Source organism: Hemitrygon akajei, chromosome 1 (assembly GCF_048418815.1).
Source record: "Hemitrygon akajei chromosome 1, sHemAka1.3, whole genome shotgun sequence".
Taxonomy (NCBI): domain Eukaryota; kingdom Metazoa; phylum Chordata; class Chondrichthyes; order Myliobatiformes; family Dasyatidae; genus Hemitrygon; species Hemitrygon akajei.
In genome coordinates this window covers 12,449,002-12,469,311 of record NC_133124.1, presented here as the reverse complement: position 1 = coordinate 12,469,311, position 20,310 = coordinate 12,449,002, and the positions used below count along the sequence as shown (strand labels likewise).

Genomic DNA, 20,310 nt, shown 5'->3' with positions numbered 1-20,310 from the left:
CCTGCTTCTGCTCCTTTGTCTTGTGATCTCGTGATTTACAGAGCAGGTATGTAAATGTGCCCAAAGGATCATTGGGGACCCAAGTCACCCCAACCACAAACCATTTCAGCTGTTACCATCTGGGAAACGGGACTGCGGCATAAAAGCCAGGACCAACGGGCTCCAGGGACAGCTGCTTCCACCAGGCCATCAGACTGCTTAATTCATGCTGATGCAACTGTATTTCTATGCTGACTATCTTGTTGTACATACTATTTATTATGAATTACCTTAAATTGTACATTGCACATTTAGATGAAGATACAACATAAATATTTTTACTCCTCACGTATGTGAAAGATGAGGGTAATAAAGTCAATGCAATTCAATCTTGATATCTTGTAGTTAGGTGTTGCCTTGATTGCATTTCCTTATTTTCTCAAATTCTGCTCATTTGCTGTTCGAAGGTGCCAAATAATCTTGGCAAACTTATAATGAGCAGATTAGTGATGTATAAGCATTACAGAATACACTCTTAAAGACTCTTGATCACTTGGGGGATTAGTGAAAGTACACTGATGAAGTCGTATTTGGCTTGATAGAACTTGTTCTACTTTTTGAGGGCAGTAAAATGTAGGCAGTATTCAGGAAAATGACTAAGTTGTAGTAAACCCCAAATAGTTACTTAAGAGGCATAACTATGTCTGAAGCACTCGAGCTTGTGGTTATAGTCTTTACTATATTGACTGAATACCAGCTTCTCTGATCATGGGGACGTGAGGAGGATCCAGAATGGATCTAGGGCTGAAAGGTTAACATATGAGGAGCGTTTGATAGCTTTGGGCCTATATTTGCTGGGCAAATGAGTGGGGATCTCATTGAAACCTATTTAATATTGAAAGGCCTAGATAGAATGGATATGGGAGGATGTTTCATGTTGTGGAATAGCGAAGGACCAGAGGGTACAATCTCAGAATAGAGGAACATCCATTTAGAACAGAGATGAGGAGGAATTTCCTTAGACAGAGAATAGTGAATCTCTAGAATTCATTGCCATAGATTGAATGGAAGGCAAGTCATTGTGTATATTCAAAGAAGAGGTTGATATGTTCTTGATTAGTGGGTGTCAAAGGTTATGGGGAGAACGCAGGAGAATGTGGTTGAGAGGGATAATAAATCAGCCATGATGGAATGTCAGAAGACTCGATGGGCTGAATGGCCTAATTCTGATCCTATGTCTCATGGTCTTATCTACTTGTCGCTTGTTTCTGAAGCAGGTTGTAAATACTACATGCTACCTTTTTGTATTGCCACTGGCTTTTAGTATGCTCCATCATTATTCATAGTTCAAATTAATTGTCATTCAACCATACATGAATATTTATGACAGAAATTCTTGATGAACGGTCTTGGCCCAAAATATCGACTCTTTATTCCTCAACATACATGCTGCCTGAAAAGTTGAGTTCCTCCTGAATTTTGTGTGTGCTGTATTTTACTTTGCATGATAAATTTGTATAATGTCAGAAAATAGCAGCTTTTAAAAATGAAGATCTTCAAGTAATTTTGCTTTTCAGTATGTGTACGGAAATATTTTTAATAGAATTAACATGTAAAAACTGATATATAATCAGATAAGCAAACTGGAAGTTGTTTTTATCCATTGCTAGGATGTGTTTGTTGCTGGTAAAACCAATGTTTCTTGCCTCTCTCCAACTGCCCTTGTTTGAATGGCTTTGCTAGGCCGTTGTTATGGCATTCATAGCAAAAGGATTTGAGTACAGGAGCAGGGAGGTTCTACTGCAGTTGTACAAGGCCTTGGTGAGACCGCACCTAGAATATTGTGTGCAGTTTTGGTCCCCTAATCTGAGGAAAGACGTTCTTGCCATAGAGGGAGTACAGAGAAGGTTCACCAGATTGATTCCTGGGATGGCAGGACTTTCATATGAAGAAAGACTGGATCGACTAGGCTTATACTCACTGGAATTTAGAAGATTGAGGGGGGATCTTATTGAAATGTATAAAATTCTAAAGGGATTGGACAGGCTAGATGCAGGAAGTTGGTTTCCGATGTTGGGGAAGTCCAGAACGAGGGGTCACAGTTTAAGGATAAAGGGGAAGCCTTTTAGGACCGAGATGAGGAAAAACTTCTTCACACAGAGAGTGGTGAATCTGTGGAATTCTCTGCCACAGGAAACAGTTGAGGCCGGTTCATTGGCTATATTTAAGAGGAAGTTAGATATGGCCCTTGTGGCTAAAGGGATCAGGGGGTATGGAGAGAAAGCAGGTACAGGGTTCTGAGTTGGATGATCAGCCATGATCATACTGAATGGCGGTGCAGGCTCGAAGAGCCGAATGGCCTACTCCTGCACCTATTTTCTATGTTGCGGAGGGCAGTTAAGAGTCAGACACATTGCTGTGGGTCTGGAGTCACGTTAGCCAGACCAGGTAAGGATATGAATTGCTTTATTTAAAGGAATTAGTCAGGTTTGTCGTAGTATTTTTATTCCAGTTTTATGCAATTAACTGAATATAATTTCTTTACTTACTATGGTGAGTTTTAAACCTTTATCTCTGGATAATTTAGTCCAGACTTCTGAATTATTAATCCAATAATATAACTGTTTTGTGCCCCTAAAATGTAGACAGTGAATTTCTAATTCACTAACAAAGAAGCATTTTATTTTCAATAAAAAAATTGATGTGGGGCAAACATAAACTGGGTAACTAATGTGTATATCGGGCCTTTATTTCTGTGGTACAGCTATAAATTTAACAAAAAATATGTTGTCTTTGTTTTGTTCAAAGTCCATTTGTTGGAATTTACACAGGCACCTGTCAACGATTCTTGGCAACAAATATGATCATAGTGCTGAAGCCATTGTGCCTACATTATTTAATCTTGTCCCAAACTGTGCAAAAGTGATGGCAACATCTGGAGTAGCAGCAATCCGGTGCATCATCCGTGTGAGTAAATCATGCATATTCTCTTTAAACTTGTATTGGTGATGGTTACAATGACTTTAATTCAGCTGGATTTTCCCAAAGGTAATTCACAGGAAAATCCTTAACATAAAACTTCGAACCAAAATTTATATGGGGAGAGAAAAAAGAAGCATTGAAAAAAATTGAGTCTTTTTCAAGATTAGGAAAGAGCAAAAGTTAGTTCAAGATTGTAGAGAGAATGGGGACAGATAGATAGGACCAAGGGAATATTGCCAATGGGGTGAAGCAAGAGTTGTTGTAGCAATTACTTGTTGATGTGGTGGCGAACTGATGACTTCTGGTCAACAGTTTCTTGTCTTTGAGAAGTATTTAAATATTTCTTGCTGAGGTTAAGAAAGCTAATTTTCATTCACGTGTAACATATTGAGCTTAACTTTATGACTGAAGTATTTGGGACTGGGTGGTAATTTGGTCATTTTTTTTCTCGCAGCACACTCATGTTCCAAGGTTGATTCCCTTAATAACCAGCAATTGTACTTCAAAGTCAGTGGCAGTGAGAAGGTAAGGCTATTAAATTGGTATTTATTTAGAGATACAATGTGGAGCAGGTCCTTCCAGTCTAACAAGCCATGCCACCCAGCAACCCATCCATTTAACCCTAGCCAAATCATAGGACAATTTACAATGAAAATTAACCTACTAACTGGTGTGTCTTTGGACCATGGGAAGAATCCAGTGCACCTGGAGGAATCCTACACATGTGGGAAGAATGTGCAAACTTCCTTACAGAGGAAGCCGGATTGAACTCTCAACTCCAATGTCCTGAGCTGCAATAACATCACGCTAACCACCATACTACCATAGTGTATTTATTTTTTAAAATATTGTATGTCCTTGTGAATCATGTGGCTGACCAGAGCTACGGCCATGAGACTCAACTTTTGTAATAATTATTTCCTACAAGATGTCAAAAGCCAACAATCAGAAAATTACTGCTTCAATAGTTCCATTTAATATCAGAGAATGTATACAGTATACAACCTGAGATTCTTACTCTTCAGACAAAACAGAAAAAAACTCCGAAGAATGAATGACAGAGAAGCATTAGAACCCCAAAGACCCCCTTCCCCTCCCACACACAATCTACAGCAAAGTATCAACCCTCCCCCTACTTGTTCCAGCTGGAAGCATTAGCACCCACCACCTACCAGCAAAAAATAGCAAAGCCCCCAAAGAGACCGTGATCTAGGTCCATCAAAACTACAGACCGTAACACAGCACTTCAGCTCTGTCTCAGTCTCTATGTGTCTGTCTGTCTCTCTCTTTCTCCGTCTCTGTCTCAGATGTCATCCCTTCCACAGCTAGAGCAGCTTGCTGTTTTGAAGTTACAGTCTGAAGTGACGCTTATTGGAGCTCACCCAATTTGAGAAACAGCAAACGCCCCACCCCCAGAGGTCTCCAACAACCATACCCACTGACTTGATGTTCCAATCTCGCACGATGCTCAGTTAGCAACACTGGTGAGGAATCAGTCATACATGGGGTCGTGCAAGGCCTGACCCCAAAGGTGCATGTCTTCCAGGCCACTCCTGGAGATATCAAAAATAGCCAATCAGTGAGCTCCAAGAGCGGGAACTCACTGCCATGAAGAACCACAGTTTGAGTACAGCTGTAAAAGGATAAATCAATATTAGTGCCATGGAAACATAGATTAGTAACATATAGAAATGAGCCCTTGAGACCACCACATCCATGGCTTTTTATGTACTCATCCACAATATTTGCACACAATTACAACCCTATTCCTGTTGCACGGAGGGTTGGGGCTCAGAAGGATTTATGCCAAATGCAGAAAATGGAATTAGCTGGGTGAGCACCTGAAAACTTTTGCCTTTGACTCAACATGCTGATGTAGCCATTGGGAATGAATGGATGAATATAACCTGTTTATATTATTTAACCCTGATAAAGAACTCTTGTTCACTTATAATTAAAAATGTCAAGCGTTTGAGCTTAGCTTAGAAAGACTGACTTTTCCATCTTATTTACAGGCGTTGTTATGAGTTTTTAGATTTGTTGCTGCAGGAATGGCAAACACACTCCCTAGAAAGGTAAGGACATAAAAGTTCAAAAGAAGTAGAAGCTGTTAGCACAAAAAATTTGGAGAAGAGACATACGTCTGATTGGATAGTGATTTGCATCTTACAGTATTTAATTATTTGAAAAGGTTTATTTTCCAAGCTTATTGGTTTTTTTAAAAAAGTAGTTCATTACAGTGCTGTTAGGGTTTCAAATGTAAATGTGACAGATTTTCATATTTGTAATTTATTGGGTCATTGCATACTATCCACAGTTAGATCCTACAGTTGAATGTATTTGCTTGGGTCTGGTAGGCTGAAATATCCCCAGTTGCTCATTCATGGCCATAGTAGTAGAAAGCCTCAAATGGCATATTGAAGATGCCACAAAGCTTGGACAGGCAGCAAAGTTTGACCACAGTTTTACTTGCTGGCAGAACTGTGGGAATCTCTGTTCCATCATGGGTACTAGCCTCTGTAGTATCCAAGACATCTGAAAGGATTGGTGCCTTAAAAATGCGGTGTCCATCATTAAGGACCCCCACCACCCAGGACATGCCCTCTTCTCATTGTTACCATCAGGAAGGAGGCACAGTAACCTGAAGGAACATATTCTGTGATTCGGGAACAGCTTCTTCCCCTCTGCCATAGGATTTCTAAATGGACATTGTAGCCATGAACATTATCTTACTATTTTCTAATTTCTATTTTTGCACTACTTATTTAAATTTAACTATTTAAAACATACATAAATAGTTGCTGTAACCATTAAAAATAAAGTGAATAATTATTGTAAATTTGGAGTACTAACAGTAAAGTTTGCAAAAATATACTTCAAAAATCAAGAATTATAACATTAAACAAAACCAAAATGTGATCTCCATTGAAGTAGATCATGTGTTCTATCTAACTTGACATAGACTCTGACAGCTAACTTCCACATATGATTAGAACTTGGTAGAAGTGCTGATATCTTCTAGGAATATGGAGAGAAAAGGTTTATTTGGTGATGTATAAACATTTAAAACGTACAAACAGAAGTAATACACACAAAATGCTGGAGGAACTCAGCAGGCCAGGCAGCATCTAGGAAAGGAGCCTGAAATGTCAACTGTACTCTTTTCCTAGGAGCTAACTGGCCTGCTGAGTTCCTCCAGCATTTTGTGTGTGTTGCTCTGATTTCCAGCATCTGCAGATTTTCTCTTGTTTGTGAGCAGAAGTACTAATTCGAATTACTTCACATAGTGTACAGTTCAATGTCAAAATTAGGTTTATTATCAAAAATCAATTCTTAAGCTGGTGCAGAAATTCTAACTCTTTCAGCTCTGTAAAGGTATTTACTGTTCCTTTCATTTGTTATTGACTGTTTTACTGAGCAAATAGAGTAGAGAATGCAGGCTTAGGCTTAACAACAATTTCGATCACTTGCTTAAAAAAATAAAATTATTGCCAAAATTGAAAGAATAATGTCCACATTGCAGATAATTCACTTTGTACTTCAAGTAAGAAAACATTAGCTTAGGCTGTGATTGGGAAATCTTGCCTGAAAATATAGGTGAAGTTATCTGAAAGCTTGAGGAATCAGAATTATATTCATTAATACTGTCATATATGACGTGAAATTTGTTGTTTTGTGGCAGCAGTACAGTGTGAAGTTATAAATTTACTATTAATTACAAAATCAATATTACCCAAAAAAGAATAATGAGGTAGTTTCTAGATTTCCAGCATCTGCAGAATCAGTCATGTTTATTATAATGTAGTGTTCATGGACTGTTCAGAAATCTAATAGTGGAGGGAAAGAAGCTGTTCCTGAAGAAAGTAAAAAGTGTCATCTACATTACCAGACAGATGGCTGCTCTCTGCAGTGCTCATCCCCCATGCCCCCTTTCCCCCACTCACCCCTCACCCCCTTTGTTTTTCTGAATTGTGGCCTCAGCAAGTTTGTTAATAACTTGAGTCTGCATATTTCGGGGTAAAATGACACAGTTACTACACTCTTTGCAGTGTTTCAATGACCATTCAGATCAACACAGATGATAGAATTTGTCCAAAGAATCCTTAATTATTTCTTCCAAATGTTTTAGTTGAGCAAGCATAAAAAGCATGATTACTTTTTATATTTATTTTGACCAGGCACGTGACTGTTCTGGTTGAGACCATCAAGAAAGGCATTTCAGATGCTGATGCAGAAGCCAGACAGGAAGCTAGAAAGTAAGGAATCACTTCAGTGCTAATCATATTTTTAAACAAAGTAAATCTACTATAGATTTGATATAAGATTTTTGTTGAAATAAGTAATTTGTCTATGTTTGCTATACTCAGAACATTTTAAAAATGAGTTTTTTGCTGAGTAAGTATTCACTGTGGAAGATATGGGCAGTATGGTAGAAGTTCCAGGTTTCAGGGGGCATGAAGAGATATTGGATAAATTGGTCAGTCCTTCAAGAATCAAAGGCAGTAAACAGCAAATAGGAATAAAGGGGGGTTTTTCTGGTTGGCAGTATTGGGACTGCTACTTTTCACATTGTTTGTCAGTTATTTGGATAATGGAATTGATGGCTTTGTGGCAAAGTTTGCGGATGATACGAAGATAGGTGGAGGGGTAGGTACTGCTGAGGAAGCAATGCGATCGCAGCAGGACTTAGACAGATTGGAAGAATGGGCAAAAAAGTGGCAGATGGAATACAGTGTTGGGAAATGTATGATAATGCATTTTGGTATAGGAAATAATAGTACAGGCAGTCCCTGGGTTACAAATGAGTTCCGTTCCTGAGTCCGTCTGTAAGTCGGATTTGTACGTAAATCGGAACAAGTACATCAGGTATTATATAGCGTCAGTTAGTCAAATGTTTGCCTTAGTATATATTTTACCTTTCTCTGCATATAAAACACTTAAGAAACGTATGTATTCCAATAATTAAACCACTGCGTTGCTTAGTAATAATTGTAGCTTTCATCGGGGCAGGGCCTTTCACATGCTCCATTATTCTCACTTTATCCTTTAAAATTGTTCCGATCGTTGACTGACTGTAGCCTAATGCTTTTCCAATGACCGATAGCGTTTCACCTCTTTCCAAACGCTTTATTATTTCCACTTTATTTTCAATCACCATCACTTCCCGTCAATGGAACAGAAACACTGTGGGTGGCGGTCCTGATCTCCGCCGGCTCCCGAGGTCCGCCGAGTCCCAAGGACCACCGCACTGAATTCCCCAGGTCCTAAAGTCCACCTCACTGGGACAGGTTAAATGGGACAAGTGGGGGCTGTGCTGGGTTTGGGTATTTGATTCCCCCACAATATTCCGCATGGGAATTTAAACTGGAAGTGGCAGTGTTTTTGTTTTTACGAGGTCGAGTTCTGAGCTCGACATCAACCCGGCACGGATGGTACAGGAGTCAATGGATCGACATTAACCTGGCACGGGAGCGGTCTGTCACTGGATTGAACGGAGGCTCCCAAGTTCTCAAGCCCGGCACTGATCTCACTGCACCACCAGTCAACTGGAACGGGGGTAGGGGCAGGGTCAGGGTGAATCTTACTAAAAAAAATTTAAACCAAATACAAAGTTACACACTCAACACAGTGTCAATGGCAACGACTTAAAATGGCGGAAGGTGTTGCGATCCAACTTACAATGGTAAACGGCGTTCTCCTTCCTCAGTTCATAAGTACGAGTTGTCCGTAAGTCAGACGTTCGTAACTCGGGGACTACCTGTACAGACTGTTATTTAAATGGGGAGAAGGTTCAAACATCAGAGGTGCAGAGGGACTTGGGAGTCCTCATGCAAGACTCCCAGAAAATTAATTTACAGGTTGAGTCTGTGGTAAAGAAAGCAAATACAATGTTGGCATTTATGTAAAGGGAAATAGAATATAAAAGCAAGGAGATAATCCTGAGCCTTTATAAGACACCAGTCAGGCGGCACTTGGAGTATTGTCAATAGTTTTGGGCCCCATGTCTCAGAAAGGATGTGTTGTCATTGGAGAGTGTCCTGAGGAGGTTCACAAGAATTATTCTGGAAACAAAGGGGTTAATATAAGAGAGTTTGGTAGCTTTGGCCATGTACTCACTGGAAATTAGAAGAATATGTGGGGAGCTCATTGAAACTTACTGAATGTTGAAAGGACTAGATAGGGTGGATGTGGAAAGGATGTTTCCTGTGGTGGGGGTATCCAGAACAAGAGGGCACATCCTCAAAATTTAGGGGCAACCTTTTAGATCTGAAGCAAGGAGGGTAGCCAGAGAGTAGTGAATCAGTGGAATGCTCTGCTACAGACTGCGGTGGAGGCAGAGTCTGTGGATATGTTTAAGGAGGAAGTTGATAGTTTCCTGATCGGTTAGGGCATCAAACGATATGGTGAGAAGGCAGGTGTATGGGGTTGAGTAGGTTCCAGGATCAGCCATGAAGGAATGGCAGAGCAGACTCAATGGGCTGAATGGCTGAATTCTGCTCCTCTGTCTTATGGTGTTATGGTCTCAAGTGTGTGAAGTTACCATAATGAGACAGAAATTTCTTAGGAAACTGAAAGGTCTGAAGGTAGATAAGTCACCTGGACCATACAGTCTACACCCCAGAGTTCTAAAAGAGGTGGCTGAAGAGATTGTGGGGATATTAGTACTGATTTCAAGAATCTACTAGATTCTGGAATGGTTCTGGAAGACTGGAAAATTGCAAGTATCACTCCACTCTTCAAGGGAGAGAGACAGAAGAATGGAAACTATAAGCTAGTTAGTCTGACCTCAGTGGTTGGGAAGATGTTGGAGTTGGTTATTAAGGATGAGGTCTCAGGGTACTTGGAGGCATTGGATAAAATAGGTAGTAGTCAGCATGGTTTCCTCAAGGGAAAATCTTGCCTGGAAAATCTGTTTGAATTCTTTAAAGAAAGGACAAGCAGAATGGACAAAGGAGTTTATATCATGTACTTGGATTTTTAGAAGGCCATTGACAAGGTGCCACACATGAGGTTGCTTAACAAGCTACAAGCCCATGGTATTACAGAAAAGATTCTAGCATGGATAAAGCAGTGGCTGATTGTCAGGAGGCAATCAGTAGCAATAAAGGGAGCCTTTTCTGACTGGCTGCTGATGACTTGTGGTAATCCACAGGGGTCTGTGTTGCAACCAATTCTTTTAATGTTATATGTTAATGATTTGGATGATGGAATTGATGGCTTTGTTGCAAAGTTTGAAGATGATATGAAGATAGGTAGTGGGGCAGATAATTCCAGCATATATAGAACAGAAGATTTCAGATTTGCTCATCTAACTACAGCACTACAATTTAACTCGGTGTTTTGAGCTTAGAAATTGAAAATTCAGCTGTGGTTTTAGCATTTAAGGTAGTTCCTCAGAGGATAATAAACAGAAGAAGGTCTGCAGGTGGCAGAAATCCAGAGTGGTACATACAAAAGATCGGAGGTACTCGGCAGATTAGGCAACATCTATGGAGAGGAATAGAGCATCAATGTTTCAGACTGATACATAATGAAGGGTTTCAGCCCAAAACATGAACTCCTTATTCCGTCCCATAGATGCCACCTGAGTTGCTCCAGCATTTGGTGTGTGTTTCCTTAAAGGATAATGTGGGACTCTTTTAAGCAAACATTTACACATGGAGAAAGAGTGGTAATTCTCTCAGAACAGTAGATTAGTCATTGCATGAAGTGATATGGTGAGAAAGCAGGAGATTGGGGCTGAGAGGGAAAAAAAAAAATCGGTCAGCTATCTGGACCGGCTGGAAAATTGGGCTGAAAAATGGCAAATGGAGTTTAATGCAGACAAGTGTGAGGTATTGCACTTTGGAAGGAAAAACCAAGGTAGAACATACAAGGTAAATGGTAGGGCACTGAGGAGTGCAGTAGAACAGAGGGATCTAGGAATACAGATACCAAGTTACCTAAAAGTGGCGTCGTAGATAGATAGGGTAGTAAAGAGAGTTTTTGGTACATTGGCCTTTATAAATCAAAGTATTGAGTATAAGAGTTGGAATGTTATAGTGAGGTCGTATAAGACATTGGTGAGTGGTGAATTGCGAATTTGGAGTATTATGTGCAGTTTTGGTCACCGAATTACAGGAAGCATATTAATAAGGTTGAAAGAGTGCAGAGAAGGTTTACAAGGATGTTGCCAGGACTTGAGAAACTAAGGTACAGAGAAAGGTTGAATAGGTTAGGACTTTATTCCCTGGAGCATAGAAGAATGAGGGGAGACTTGATAGAGGTATATAAAATTATGATGGATATAGATAGAGTGGATGTAAGCAGGCTTTTTCCACTGAGGCTAGAGGAGAATAAAACCAGAGGACATGGGTTAAGAGTGAAGGGGGAAAGTTTAAAGGGACCATTAGGGGGGCTTCTTCACACAGAGTGGTGGGAGTGTGGAATGAGCTGCCAGATGAAGTGGTAAATTCTTAACATTTAAGAAAAACTTGGACAGGTACATGGATGAGATATGGAGGGATAGATATGGGCCAGTTGGAGGTCAATGGGACTAGGCAGAAAAATGGTTCGGTACAGCCAAGAAGGGCCAAAAGGCCTGTTTCTGTGCTGTAATGTTCTATGGTTCTATGCCAAGATGGCAGAGCAGACTCAATGGGCCAAATGGCCTAATTTTGCTCCTACATACTGAAAAAAAGAGACAGCTGAGGGGTAGGAGAAAGTGAGGAAAGGGGATTTCTCTATTTTCCTAAATAATTTTTCAGTGTACATGTAACATTGGAACCTGCATTTTCCTGTTAGAAATGCCGCTGGGGATATAAAAAAAGACCGAATCATTACCTTTCTTCTCCTCAGTCCAACATAGTCTGTTGCAGGAACTCAGCGGCATCTTTGGGGAGAGAGGTGATGATCATTATTGCCATTATTTTTCTTTTGTTTAATAGCTCCGTGATTTTCTCTTCTGTAGCAATAATTAGAGGGTGTTGATAATATTAATAGATAAACAGCGAAACTTCCCTTTAAAAGTTCTGAAAATGTGATGTTTAATTTTTTTTTTTGAGTAGAACCTACTGGAGTCTTCGGAACCATTTTCCTGCTGAAGCTGATGCATTATACAACTCCCTGGAACCGTCCTATCAGAAAGGATTTCAGGCCCACCTGAAGAGTTCCACGAGTGCAGCTTCTCTTCCTCACTCAGATCGGTCATCTTCCAGCTCACAAGAAAGCCTTAAGTATGACAAGACTATTTTAAATAATATGTACTTCAGGTTAAGTCACTGTGTAGCACTGCATTTTTATACTGATTCAGACTTTCCTCCTTACTGATTAAGTTGACTGAAAATTAAGTCATGGACAATGAATATTGAAACTTTTACATTACAACTTGTATAGTGCGCGGACACAACTTGTATTTTATAGGGTAATGGGAAAGATCTGTAGCCTCAAAATAAAAATGATTTAGAGGGACCATCTAGGGGTTGTAATGTTCATGCAAGTGCATTATAAATTGGGTTGTTTAGTCGAAACATATGATACAAGGATCATCTAAATGTTAGCTTCTAGTTTTTAGCACCAATAAATTATAACTTTTTCATACTTCAATAATTTTTATTAGCTAATTTTCTTTTATTTCATGTATAATTATTATTATGTTTCCACATTTTAAGTTTAACACTTAATACATTTTTATTAGAACAATACCGTGTATCTTTTGAGCAGACATAAATTCATATATATGGGAATTTTTGCATATCTATTTCCTCTTCAGTTTGAAAAAATGTAATCAAAATTGAATTCATTAACTTTATAAGCACAATGTAATTGAAGGATTGAAATAAAGCTTTTTTGCATCTCTGAGCCAAAAGAAAAAATTGGATTAGTGTCATAATCATGCAGTTATACAGCATGGAAACAGACCCTTCAGCCAACTTGTCCATGCCTTCTTGAGCTAGTCCCGATTCCCTGCATTTGGTTTGTATTCCTTTATGACTTTCCCAAGCATGTCTCTTCCAAGTGCTTCTCTGGAGTAGAGGAGGCTGAATGACCAGACAGAAGTTTATAAAACGTTGAGAGGCACAAGTTCTCAACCAATATCTTTCCCCTGGGTCAAAATGTCTAAAACTAGAGGCTTCCCCCCCCCCCCCCCCGTTTAAGATGAGAGGAAGAGTTCAAAGAAAATGTGTGGGATATTTGTTTTTATGTAGGGAGTGGTGGCTCCCTGTTAGGCACTGCTAGGGGTGGTGCTGGAGACAAATACAATTGAGGCATTTAAGAGACTCATTGATAGGCATTGGAAGCATATGGACCATGTGCGAACCAGAGAAATTAGATTTATTTAATTAGTTCAGCTCAGTACCATGGTCCAAAGGACCTGTTCCTTGTTGTAAAGTTCTATGTTCTTTTAAATGTTCTAATTGTATCTGCTTCTGCTACTTCTTCTGGCAGCTTGTTCATGTATCACCATCCTCTGTGTGCAAAATCTTATCCATCAGGTCTACCTATACCCTAACACTAACCCTACCCTTGTAACAATCCATCTTACCCATGCACCTCCTGAGAGAATTAATTTAGTGGTTTTACCTCTCAATTTATTGGGAGTAGAAGACAAAAGTTCAAGAAGATGGTTAACATTGGAGAGAAAAATATAATCTTAAAAGTTTTGTTTGAAATATGCACTATTTACTATATTGGGATGGGTATTAGAGTAGGATTGGAATACATTAACTGTACTTGCTGGACAACTGGATAAAATCAGAAAATGTAACTGGTCAACCAATATCAATTAACCTTTTGTCAGGGCAAGACAAAGTTAGAAATTAGAATTTAGGTTTATTATCACTGAAATATATTGTGAAATTTGATGATTTGCGGCAGCAGTACATAAAAAAATTACAAATTAGTATATAAAAAATAAATAGTGCAAAAAAGAGCACAAAATAGTGAGCTATTCATGGACCACTCAGAAATCTGTTGGCGGAGGGAAAGAAACGTTCGTAAAATGGTGAATGTGTGTCTCCAGGCTGCTGCACCATCTTAGTAATGTATTAATGTAGTAATGGATGGTGAGTGTCCTTAATGATAGGTGCTGCCGTTTGAGGCATAGTATTTTAAAGATGTCCTCAGTGATGAGAAGCTAGTGCCCATGAGGGAGTTGACTTGGATTTAGAGCATTTTCCCTGGTACATCTGTAGAGATTTGCTAGAGTTTTTGGTGACATACCAACACTCATCAATATCCTAATGAGATATAGGCGTTGGCATGCCTTCTTTGTGATTGCATCAATATGTTGGACCCAGGATAGATATTCAGATATGTTGAGATGCAGAAACCTGAAACCATTCCACTGCAGACCCTTGGATGAAAACAGTTGTGTTTCTCCTTCCTGAAGTTCAAAGATCAAATCAATTTTTAATTGGCAGAGGAGCAGGAATTGTGGAGATGAAAAGGGGAATGATTATGATTTGAACTCGACACATCATACTATGCAAAAGCTCATGGTATCAGCATAGAGGGAATGATAAAGCTGATTTTATCAAAGTTGATCTGTTTGAAGGGAATATAAATAGAAAACATACAAAGACAGAGGAGAAAGTGAAAAGTAAACATTGTTAGAATAAAAGTTTCCTTTGTTACAGATATTAAAGGTCACTAACTTCAACAGTTCTTTCTCTGCCATCGCTTTACTCTTGCATTGTTTCTTTGCCCAATCTTTCCCCGGTTATGTTTCAACCATCCATTCTGACCTTTATCCCTCTGTTTCTGAATGAACCGTCTCCAGTAGAGATATAAACTTTCCCATCCTATATGCCTCTTAATGAATTCTGAGCCTGAAATGATGCTGAGCTCTTATTTTGCCACCTTTGCCTTTGTGCTGGGGTCTGTGACCATGTCTTTCCCCCTGGGTTTTTCCCTTTACCCTTTTACTCTCTCTAGATCTCTTCTGCTGATATGACATTGATCATATCTATGCTCCTCATAATTTTCTATATCTCAATGAGATCTCCTCCTCAGCTCCTTCACTCCAAAGAGTCTCTCCATGTGGCTCCTTCCATACAGCAGTTCTCTTCAGTGCAGTCAAATCCTACATATAGCATAGCAAGCAGAACTGCACACAATAATCTAGATGTGACCAAAACAATGTTTTATGTAGTTGCACCATAACCTCTTGCTGTTAAGCTCTATACCCTGTCTAATAAAGAAAATAATCCTGTATGCCTTCTGAGCCATCATATTCAGATGAGTTACCACCATTAGGGGTTCTCGGAGATACAACTCAAGATACCACTAAAAGTCTACCTTTCATTGTGCATGCCCTAGCTTTATTAGTCCTTGCAAAAGCACCACCTCACCTTTTTTGTATTAAATTTCATTTGCTTTTGCTATGCCACTCTTATCAATCCAACAATAGATTCAAGTAGCCAAACACTCCTTACTCTTCAAAAGCACAACCAATCTTAGGGTCATTTGCAAACTTACTCTTCCGTGACATACAGATTGTTAATGTAGATAAACTGAAAAGACCATTGATCATTGTGAAACACAGCTGATCACGGACAGCTGCAAAAGCAGCTCTGAAATATCACCCACTGCCTTCTCTCTTTAGCTACTTTAAGTCCAATTTGCCATGGGATCTGACCTATTAGATCAATCTCCCACATGTTCTTGTCAAATGCCTTCCTGAAATCCATACAGACTACATAACTGCACTACCTTGATCTACCAGCTTAATTTATCTTCAAAAAATTCAATCAAAGTGATCTGATTTCCACTAAACAAAACCATCATCGATTTATTCCTGTCTCTTCAAGTGTCCATCAGAGCTTTTTCCAATTATCTCCCTTGCTATTGATTTTAGACCTGGCAGCCTGTAATCACCTTGCTTATTCCTCTTGCAGGTATCACATCTGCTGTCCTGAAATCATCCAGTAGTCCTCCAAGGCCAGCAAAGTGCTGCCAGATGACAGAAGGCCAGCAAATTTTAAATATTTACCTCAGTAATCTTTTCCTTTGCATTCCAGAACAGTCAGAAATATACCTCACTAGACCTTAGATGTTTATCCATTTCAAGCCTGCTACAGAAGTCCTTCTGTAGCCTCTCTGCTTCCTCAAATCTACCTGTCCCTACACCCGTCTTCATATCATCAACAAACTTGGCCACAAAGCCATCAATTCTGTCATCCAAATCACTGACTAATGATGTAAAAATAATCTGTCCCAACACAGACTCCTGTGGGTCACTACGAGTCACTGGCAAGCAGAAGAGGCTCCCTTTATTCCCACTCTTTGCCTCCTGCCAATCAGCCACTGCTTTATCCTAACCCTTCTTTTGTTGGTCTCTTGCTCCTAAAATGCTTTGGAAGGTGGGGAGGATTTAGAAAAGAGCCAGTTTAAAAGCCAAAGAGAAGTGCCACAGGAACACAATTACTCCAATAGTTGTCATAAGGGAAAAATAGCAATAAGTTAGTTCAGAAAAATTAATATGAATACGCAACAATTAATAGGAGAGAATAAGATTTCCTCTAAATGTCACATACTACCAGTCTGGAAACAAAATATTCCAGGATTTTTGACTATTAGAAGGAATGAGCAAAATAGAAATGGCAGCGGATGCCTTTTCATTGTAAGGAATGTGATAAAGTTAACAGTAAAAAGAAACTATCTCTGATTGAAAAGAGAACAGAAGGTGGTAGCTAGCTAACTCTACCTATTCCTTAGTTTTCTTGAATTCCCAGGCATCCAGTGACCAGATTTTGCAGCATCCTTGATGCTGCAAAACATTCCTCACTTCGCTTAAACAACTCCCCAGGCCTGAGACTATTCTCCCTTCATACTAAATCTCAAGATAATTTTCCCTAGTAATTTTACACTTTATTCTTCTTTGAATCCTAGGACTTCAAAATGTTGGCAGTTCCAGTAGTCACCACCGCAGAAAATTGAAAGACACCAATTTGACTTTTTCTACAAGAAATGAATTGCCACAGAATTCAATCCTTATAATATCAATACCTTACTCAGCTGCAATCTCCACAGTTCAGTGAAAGCAATCATCAGCACAGGGTGATGGAAGCTAAATGTTGGTGATGGAAACTCTGAACCAACCCCATAGGTTAATCTAATGGTTCTAAAACATTTAATAGAATGATACATTGCATAATAAATAGGCATACAGATTGTGTTTGTTTGTGTTGTCTCTAATAGTTAACGTGATGTATTTTGTTTCTTTCCAGCCGTGCCTTTCCAGCTAAATGGTCTGTTGCAAGTGGGAGTACATCAAAAGGTTAGTATTTTATATTGAGATGTTTAGAACTTCATCACATACATGAATGAGTATATAATTAATTCATATTTTGAACAATCGAGTGACAGACAGATTTTTCAAAGCATGAGGAAAGAGCAGGATAATAGAACATAGATTTGTACAGTGGTTGAACAGGCCCTGTGGCCTACAATGTTCTGCCAATCCAAATAAATTAGTAATCAAATGGCTATCTAACGTACCATAGACTCCGTACTACAGAGCGCACCTGATTAAAAGCCGCATGCTCTAATTTTAGAAAGAAAATCAATTTTGTACTTGTACAAGCCGCACCGGATTTTAAGCCGCAGGTGTCCCACGTTGTAATATGAGATATTTACACAGAAAGATATTACACGTGAGGATTTTTTAAACTTTTAATTAAATCCGTATGGTAACGTAAACAAATACATATTGCAAATGCTTTTTTTCGAACCGTGCCTGTAACACGGCTACTTTTAAATATACATACGTATCGGTAACACACAAATTACGTTGCGTATACTTTTTTACTGAACAGTGCACGAACAACATTCCAATATTTCCTAACGACTGGTAAAAAAATATATACTGCAGCCTACCAGGAAAAGTTATTGATCGCCTTTAACTTAAAAGCAGCGTTCTCGCGCGGGTCTAATGCGCTCGCCCCCACCTTTCCGTTTATCGCAAACCGGTATTTTCCCACAAGACGCGACGAAACCGGATGTGACGTCATAGCATCCCGGGATGTAGTACAGAAAACAAATATACTTAAAACACTTCTAACTTTAACTAGAAAATACTAACAAATGAATTACTAAGCGAAAATATTATAAACTAAATAACTGCCATAAAGGCAGCACAATGCTTTTCTTGGAGTGTTTTCCATGTTGATGAGGGTGAGTACAAATGACTGATTTACAATAATTTAATTGTGAAAGTCCACTTGATTTATCGTACAATTTCATTGGACCTCTGTGAACTACTCATCAATTTTATTGGTCTACTGTTACGAGGCAAAATGTTTTTGGCGGCATGAAAAAAAAACCATGCATTAGCCGCACCGTAGTAAAGGCCGCAGTGTTCAAAGCTGTTCAAAGCGTGGGAAAAAAGTAGCGGCTTATAATCCGGCATCTACAGTAATCCCTCTGCCTTCACAATGTCCATATCCTTCCATTTTCCTCACATTCATGTGCCTATCCAAGCATCTCTTAAAAGTCCCTGATGTATCTGCCTCTACTTCTACCCCAACAGCACACCCAGCTCTGCCTGTATTTATATTAAAAAAAATAAAGATTTGCCCCTCACAACTCCTTTGCAATTATCCCCTCTCACCTTAAATGCATACCTTCTGGTATTAGAGATTTCAACCCTTCGTAAAAGATGTTGTCTAAGCCTCTCATCATCTTATAAATCTCAATCAGATCTCCCCTATGCCTCCATCGTTCTGAAGAAAACAACCCATGTTTATCCAGCCTCTTGTTAAAGTACATGCCCTCTAATCCAGGTAACATTCTGGTAAACCTCTTCTGCACCCTCTCTAAAGCTCGACATCTTTCCTATTATGGGGTGACCAGAACTGTGTGCAATACTCTGCATGTAACCTAACTAGAGTTTAATAATGCTGCAACTGAATTTTGAACTCGGTACCTTGACTAATAAAGGCAAGCATGCCATCTGTCTTCTTAACCACACTATCAACCTGTTTAGTCACTTTCAAGGATGTATGAACTTGTACACCAAGATCCCTCTGCTCATCAGCACTGTTAAATGTCTTGCATTTAACCATAAGACATTAAGACAGAAGAGTAGAATCAGGACATTCAGCTCATCGAGTCTGCTCCACCATCCCATCATGGCTGATGTGTTATTCATCTCAACCCCATTCTCCTGCCTTCTCCCTGAAACCTTTGGCGCCCTGACTAATCAAGAACCTATCAATCTCAGCTTTAAATATATTCAATGATATGGCCGCCACTGCTCTCCATAGCAATAAATTCCACAGATTCACCACCCTTTAGCTAAAGAATTTCCTCATCATCTCTGTTTTAAATAGACGTCTCTGCATTTTGAGATTGTGCCCTCTGATCCTAGACTTACCCATTATAGGAAACATCCTCTCCACATCCGCTCTGTCTCTGCCTTTCAGTATTCAATAGGTTTCAATGAGATCCCCACTTATTCTTCTGAACTCCAGTGAGTACAGACCCAGGGCCATCAAACACTCCTCATATGTTACCTGGAAATGAAAAGACACCACTTGCCCCACACAAAGCCATGCTGGCTTCCCTAATTAGGCCATGTTCTCCAAATGCTTATAAATCCTATCCCTAATAATTCTGTCTGGTAATTTCTCTACCACTGACATGAGATTCACTTGTCTATAGTTTCTTGGATTATCCCTCGTTCCCTTCTTGAACTACTCAGCAATGCTCTGGAATCTTGCTTGTGGTTAGAGAGGATACCAAGATGATCAGGGACCCAACAAACTCTTCTCTTAGCTCTCAATAACCTGGTGTATATCCCTGGGGACTTAGCCGTCCTAATACTCTTTAAGAGACCCAACATAACCTCATTCTTCACCTCAAAATACCCTAGCATATTGATATACTTGCCACTGATCTCCCAATCCTCCATGTCCTTCTCCTTGGTAAATACTGATCATTAAAGACCTTGCCCACATTCTCTGTGTTCAAGTAAATGGTCGCCTCTCATTCCTTGAGTGGTCTTAGCCTGTCCCTAGTCATCATCTTCTCTTGATGTATATATAAAATGTCTTTGGAATCTCTTAAATCCTACTTGCCATGGACTTTTCATGGCCCCTCTTTTCTTTCCTAAGTCTCTTGTGTTCTTTTCTGGCTTCTTTATAAATTTCAAGGTCTCTGTATGATTCTAACTTCCATAGCTTTACATACTTTACCTTTTTCTTCCCGTTAAATTCATCACCTCTCTGGACATCCAAGATCCCTTACCTTGCCATTCTTGTCCTTCCTTCTGGTTGAAGCATACTTGTTTTGCAGTTGGTTTTTGAACACTCTCCACGTGTCAGATGTGTACTTGTTGAAAAACAGCTCTTCCCAATTAACTCTCCC

General features: G+C 39.4%; 1 protein-coding gene across 44 annotated transcripts in view; it reads left to right on the top strand.

The window, feature by feature from the left end:
* Nucleotides 1-20,310, top strand: part of clasp2 (cytoplasmic linker associated protein 2) — a 380,510-nt gene that overhangs the window by 194,901 nt on the left and 165,299 nt on the right. For all 44 annotated transcript variants that reach the window (XM_073035883.1, XM_073034575.1, XM_073035242.1 and 41 more), the window contains 6 exons: nt 2,811-2,946; nt 3,416-3,486; nt 4,977-5,036; nt 7,140-7,217; nt 12,009-12,176; nt 17,172-17,221. In XM_073035883.1, coding sequence (XP_072891984.1) covers nt 2,811-2,946; nt 3,416-3,486; nt 4,977-5,036; nt 7,140-7,217; nt 12,009-12,176; nt 17,172-17,221 — 563 coding nt within the window. The remainder of the gene's footprint in view (nt 1-2,810; nt 2,947-3,415; nt 3,487-4,976; nt 5,037-7,139; nt 7,218-12,008; nt 12,177-17,171; nt 17,222-20,310) is intronic.